This window comes from Alosa pseudoharengus, unplaced genomic scaffold (assembly GCF_046254945.1).
Source record: "Alosa pseudoharengus isolate Yale_2024_CS ecotype anadromous, Long Island Sound unplaced genomic scaffold, YU_APseudo_1.1 YU_APseudo_1.1_scf_8, whole genome shotgun sequence".
Taxonomy (NCBI): domain Eukaryota; kingdom Metazoa; phylum Chordata; class Actinopteri; order Clupeiformes; family Clupeidae; genus Alosa; species Alosa pseudoharengus.
In genome coordinates, this window is record NW_027468870.1 from 3,090,334 (window position 1) to 3,097,325 (window position 6,992).

A 6,992-nucleotide genomic window follows, 5' to 3' on the forward strand; every position below is an offset into this window, starting at 1 on the left:
TCAGCAATATTTCATCATTAAATAATTACCATCATTAAATTAACTCTATGCAGAATTAGACTACGAAAACGTGGAGCAGACAATAGTAGGCTGTCATTAGTTAATCAACATGCACAAAGAAAACTATTTTAAAAATGTAGGCTATGTTTTTGCTTTAACTTTATGCGCATAACTGTGATTGGTCAACTCGCTCTGTGTGTTGAGCCGGCTGCTTCAAGCAACCTGTGGGTAGTAGCATCATACTAGTTCGCTAACATAAGCTTTGCAAATAAACTCAGACATATTTTGGTTACAATTACGGGGTTATCCGATTGTAAACTGTCTATCTGCCAGTAACGTTTTGAAATGAACACTTCGTATCTCCAACGAGCAGCAGTAGGAGTTCGTTCTAACAACCTTTGTGGTGGTGAGCGACGCAGACATAAGAGACACAAAACTTTGAAAGGTTTACGCCGACGTAAAGGCAACTGCATTGTGTCGACACAGAAGCATAAATTCTATTCACCAGCACATCAGTGAGGGTGTTTACGTCGTATGCATCCACGCACAAATGTATGGGCGTACAAATAGCAGTCGCTTTCAAAATAAAAACAACGATATTGATTTGCATGCATTATCTCTATGCTAGGCTCTTGACTATTGTTCTTTCACGGACTTTTACGCGGACCGGGCAGGGAAAGCCCACGGGCCGGATGTGGCCCGCGGGCCGTATGTTGCCCATGTATGCCCTAGTGAGAGTGATGATCCCCTAGTGAGAGTGATGCATATCTAGTGAGAGTGATGTATCTGATCCCCTAGTGAGAGTGATGCATATCTGATCCCCTAGTGAGAGTGATGATCCCCTACTGAGAGTGATGCATATCTGATCCCCTAGTGAGAGTGATGATCCCCTACTGAGAGTGATGCATATCTGATCCCCTAGTGAGAGTGATGCATATCTGATCCCCTAGTGAGAGTGATGATCCCCTACTGAGAGTGATGCATATCTGATCCCCTAGTGATGCATATCTGATCCCCTAGTGCAGTGGTCCCCAAACTTTTTCTTCCATGGGCCAGCTTACTATGCCTGGCTCTAAGAGAGGGCCAGAGACTCGGAGTATATCAGTAACCATAAATAGCTTGGTGCTGTGAACAGCAGTCTACCTTAGTTGAATATTCCATTACATTTAATCATAGGCTATTGTAATTTAATACTATTGTTAGCTGTGTTTATATTGCCATCATGCCATATCAGTGTGCATGATGGCAGTATCAGTGTGCATTCCCAAAAGTATTAGCAGGGAGTCCCAAAAGTATATTTTATTAAAAATGTGTCAACTCCAAACTCTGTGTCTTTGCATACACAGCTCAAGTTGTGAATATCCTACAAATAATTTGAAGTTCTCAAACTATGAGAATTTTATGAAGTGCTGAAGTGGTCTGAAATGACCACTATTCTAACTTTCCTTCACCTGATGAGAACTTTGTGAACTCTTTGTATGAACATTTGAACGAAATAATAGAAATAATTATCCCAGAAAGTCCCAGAAATATGACTTCAATAGAAGTTAGTTATTAACAATTAATTGATAAACCTTTAGAATACTTTGAGCCCTGATGCAGTCAGCATAGGCCTCTTATATTGTTTGCAGGTAGGCCTACATTTCATTCCGTTTTCGATGGAAAACGCGAAACAGCACCAAAACAACCACCACCGGAGGGTTGCTGGTTCGAATCCCGACCAGTAGGCACGGCTGAAGTGCCCTTGAGCAAAGCACCTAACTCCTCACTGCTCCCCGAGCGCCGCTGTTGTTGCAGGCAGCTCACTGCGCCGGGATTAGTGTGTGCTTCACTAATTCACGGATTGGGATAAATGCAGAGACCAAATTTCCCTCACAGGATCAAAAGAGTATATATACTCAGGGTGCGATTTGTAGGGGGGGATGGTGAGGATTTCCCCCCCTCTGGTTTTCCTATCCCTACCTCTGCTAAATTATTTTTATCCCCGGTGGGGACAACATTTATCCCCCTCTGCCCCTCATATTGATTAATGCTACTTCATATAAGTAAAGCGCTGCAACGTGAGAACAGTCTAGTAGGCTAGCCTACATAATAATCTGACATCAGAAACGCACCGTCACCGTCAGCACTGATGCTGCTGACACAGTGGCTGCGTGATAACTTAATTTGGCCTTGATCGTGCAGGACATTTCAGAATGGCGAGTGTGTAATCCATCATAAATGGCTAGTTTCAATGGAAAAGTTAGCTGGACAAATGAAAGAAAACGAGAAGGATTCAGAGAAAGCATAATAATGTTTTAGAACCTTCAAAATTAGAAAACTGATGCAAATGAGATGGAGGACAACTGCACGTAGAGTAGAACGTAGGCCTATTGTCCAAAGGAACTTACATTAAATGAGGAGATATTTGCTGAATGTCACAAAAAGTGTTACAGAAATTGCTTGGCATCGCTTATTCAATGGCTCTCTACCGAAACACCTGTAGTTTGCGGAGGACGAACGAGAAAGCACTCGTTTGATAAATCAGCCAGTAGGCTAGGCCTAGTAGACAAATAACTTTTAGAAATAATCTGTACTGCAAAAACGAATGTTGGTGGGTATTTAAACTATCTAGCGGGTGTTTTAACAGCTGCAAGAAATAGAAGCTTCATGGTCTTTATGTTCTGGTTGGTAAATTATTTTCATAAAACTTCAAGTTGCCCTATAACTTTACTCTCCAAACTCTTCACTGCACTGTAGTCAATTAACTGACAGTATGATAGGCTATTTATTTTCTGTAGGCTACAATAAACACATTTATTTTTTCAACTTTTGCTATATAGGGTATTATTAGCCATGACATTACTAGGCTATGAATCGTTCGTTCATTTTTTTTTTTTTTTTTTTGGGGGGGGGGGGGTTTACAAACTTATTCAAAATCATCCCCCCCTCTGGTTTTTACACAAATCGCACCCTGTATATACTTATACTAAGTAGCTGAGTAGCTGGGATGAGGGCTGAGAGGAGCACACAGTGAGGGCACCTGGGACTTGATGGCCATGAGCAGCGTGGGTTGCTCTGCGTCCCCCTCGGCTCTGGGGCCCACCAGGGGCCCGCGGGGCTCACACAGGTGTGGCTGGTCCATCAGCAGCGGGTAGGTCCTGCAGTCCATGGACAGCACAAAGTCCTTCATCTGCTGCGGCAGCTCGTCAAAGTCCGGCAGCTGGGACGACCCCTGGGGCCGCCACTCACACGCTCCCCCCCCTGTTGCCCCGTCTACCCCCCCGCCCAGCGTTCCGTTGCCCCCCCGCCGCCGCCGCGCTCTGAGGATGGGGTTGTGGCGGCGGTCGAGCTGGTGCTGCAGGCGGTTCCAGAGCGCTCCGTCCTGCAGCTGCAGGTTCCAGAAGGGGCCGAGCGGGTGCGACGCCACGGCAACGGAGTTCTTGGAGGCGCCGGGGGCGACAAAGTGCAGCGGGAGCGGAGGCGGAGCCTGACTGCTGTTGTAGGAGATGGTGACGAAGATGGAGACCAGGATGTAGATGAGCAGGTGACCCATCATCATGCAGGGCAGCAGACACAGGCACAGCACACGACTGTTGCAGCAACACCGCGCCATCGCACCTACACACTGCACACACACACACTAAACACACACACACACACACTACACACTACACACACACCGCTGGGGGGGAGAAAAGGGGTGGAGGGAGAGAGAGAGACATTTTGTTTGGTTATTAATACTGGAAACATGTCAGACCTGCCTCTTCCGACCTTAACACAGCGTACAACGTTATCTTTATGTACAGTGGGGAAGTAAGCATAGACGTGGTGAGCCTGGTAGGTGGAGGCTCAACTAGGAGTGGGAGACAGAAGGGACATACAGTACGGAACAGGACTTTCACAGCAGCCATTTTGACATAAATAGTAGGGCAAGCACAGGTGTTACTAATTATGACAATGATGTCTCTGTTCAGTTTAAGTGTGGTAGAATCAGAACTTAAAAATCCCAACAGTCACAATTGTGACCATACAAAAAAATCTGGGGCAGCCGTTGCTGAAGTGCCCTTGAGCAAGGCACCTAACCCCTCACTGCTCCCCGAGTGCCGCCGTTGTAGCAGGCAGCTCACTGCGCCAGGATTAGTGTGTGCTTCACCTCACTGTGTGCTGTTTGTGTTTCACTAATTCACCGATTGGGTTAAATGCAGAGACCAAATTTCCCTCACGGGATCAAAAAAGTTTATATACTTATACTTATATAAATCTTGCTTTTGTGCCTTTAAAACTGTTAATGGATGAATTATTAATACATTTCTCCCACAAATAGAAACCTGAAAGGGTCTCAGTTAAATATGTGCAGTGGCAAATGTGTAGTGTAATTTGTCACATGGCCAGATCTGCTTATGGTTACCAGAAAATGTCGACCCAAAAGCTCCCAAACTAAAGCTTAGAAAAGTATGTTTATGTAAACATAGGACAAAGATTTTTGGTACACATCATCTTTAAGGTGTCTAGTATGGAGGGATGCAATTGAAATATGTGAACTTTGTTCAGCATTCTCATAGCATGACTGAACATGATGACGGTCACAATTGTGACCGTTGGGAAACAACATAGTCCGATTTTAGGGATTTTCACACATTTCATTGTGCAATCATCTAATTTCCTCTAAATTCCATTCAGAGATGATATGGGGACATTGTCCCAGGTCTGTTCTTTACATTTAAATTTGTATCACATGGCATTTCTCAACATTGCAACAAGTGTGCCAATTTTTACATAGCTGCCTGATAACTGCCCATAGTGTGTTGAATACACTGTAAAAAATGAATCCTGGTGCCAAGGAAATTACACACAAAAAATCAAGTATGACTTAATTTCTGGAAGCAGTCGCCTTAAAAAAATAACTATTATGTTTTTCCCCAAATAAATCAACTACATTTGCGAGAAAAATATTCAGAGAAAATGTTCCCTAAAAGAATTGTGGGAAGTTGCACAATTTCTCGCTGATAAATGTGCAGCCTTTTCCTCAAATATTTTGAACATCTGAAAAACGTCCTTCAGTTGAGATTTTGAAAAGAATGCCTTGAAGACGGACGCCATTGAAGTTCAGCATAGATTAGAAAAAGGTAAAGTATTTTGTTCCTGCTACTTGTGAAAGCTAGCATGAAAACTACTACAAATATACAATTAAGTAATGTCACATCACAGGTATATATTTTCATACCAACGTGTTTGACCTTCTAGGAAATATTGGTGAAGTTAGCTTAACAGTAGCAAGGTCGCTAACGTTAGCTGTAGAAGCTAGCTTCTACTCAGATGGTTGGTAAACTAACCAGCAAGCTAACCTTAACTTCGGTAGGTTATATTATAACCATATCAATTTGAAATGGCCAAGTTTATAATCATTTGTAATAATTGGGACACTCTAAACTGACATTAATATAATATTGGAGTCGACGACGTCTTAATCTTTTTGTAACGAATTTGAAAAGACGGTTGGAATTTTAATAGCCACTGAGGGAATAGCTAACATGCTAACGTAGCTGGTTAACATTAGTTAGCCAGGACTCCACTGTTCTAAGCGATCTAGTGTGGTTTCAAATGCTTGTCTGGCACTAAGGGATCTGTTGACTGACTGATTAAAGCAGTCTGTCAACTAATTGACGTTTGATTGAACTGAACATTATTTGCTTTTAATTCGGGTTATGTATATTTTGCTCGTAGCTAACGTTAGCTGAGACCACCAGGGCATTCTTTTAGACATTTGTAGCATACACGTGGTGTAAGGTAACTGTTAGTGTTGGTTAAGGTTAGGTGCATTGTCCATTCTCAGTAATAGTATGGCACTGATATTAGTTAAGTGTCTGTTGGTTTTATTTGGGTTATTTAGCGATTATGTTAACATATTTGAACACATAAACACTTCTGTTTGTCTGCGGTTAAAACATTTGGTAGCCTACATGGTAAATGATGTCAGAATGAATTTTGGGAGTCCTTTGCTAGTTAAGTTAGTTGATATACTGCTGATAAGTCAATTGTGGTTCTTGTGTTTATATAATTATGGATTTTGTTTGTTTTAACAGGGTTGGCAAAATGCTCATCAAGATCCAGTACCGTGGACTAAAAAAGTACCTCAAACTGCAGCCTGGTTTTTCTTATGAAACTTTCATTGAAGAAGGTGAGGTTTTATGTGAGCTTACTGTAGCTAATAAATTTGAAATCAATGTTTGCATGCATCTGATATCAGATCACTTGGCCAGTGGGTAAGGTAAAACATATTTTGTTACCCTTTAGTTGAATTAAATTAACTAAAATTGGAAACTGAATTTGTTAAATTCTTAAAGCAACCCTTTAAGATTCCAATTTTGTGTTTTTGCAGAGTTTGGGCCAGCAGGTTCTTCTACTCTAAATGCTTCACTTTTCTGAAGTGATATGGAGAGGTCCTCTTCAAACAAGGGACATCAATCTCCTGGGTGCAGGAGAGAACACCTCTGCCATAGGGGATGCAGCAGAAAAGGCCAAATGGGTGAGCATTTAAAATTAAAATCTCACTAGGAGAAATCCTTGTCTGTCCTCCAAATGCGGAAGCCTGGCTTTGTTCTGGTAGTGTCAAATCAACGGGCACGTTCAATCTTGCAGCACTACACAGATCTGGCTGAACGTAAGGCATGTTTTTTAGATTCAGCCAGATCTGCTTGCAGATCCAGTGCTGCAAGATCGAACGCGCCCACTTATTTGACATTAACGGAACACGAATCTAGGCAATTTTCTTCCTTCAGAAACAGGTCTTGTTATAATCTCCCTGTACACTTTCAAAAGTTTATAACACTTTAGTTTGTCTTTAGAGACCCTCACCACACTACCAAGTGTACATATTTTGAGCACTGCCAGTGGTTTAAAATAGCGTTTGTTTTTTCAACATGCTTGCTGCACCCTTAGCTTTCACTGTAGCCTATGCCCATTCAGTGTTAACGCAAAAAACGTACTTGCTCAAAACTTCACCAATTAAT

General features: G+C 42.3%; 1 protein-coding gene across 1 annotated transcript in view; it reads right to left on the minus strand.

Moving 5' to 3' along the window:
• LOC143112019 (N-acetyllactosaminide beta-1,3-N-acetylglucosaminyltransferase 2) overlaps positions 1 to 3,595 on the minus strand; it is a 5,007-nt gene extending 1,412 nt beyond the window's left edge. The window contains exon 1 of the mRNA XM_076274266.1: positions 3,023 to 3,595. Within this exon, the coding sequence (XP_076130381.1) occupies positions 3,023 to 3,595 (573 nt within the window). The remainder of the gene's footprint in view (positions 1 to 3,022) is intronic.
• Between the last annotated feature and the right edge of the window lie 3,397 nt (positions 3,596 to 6,992).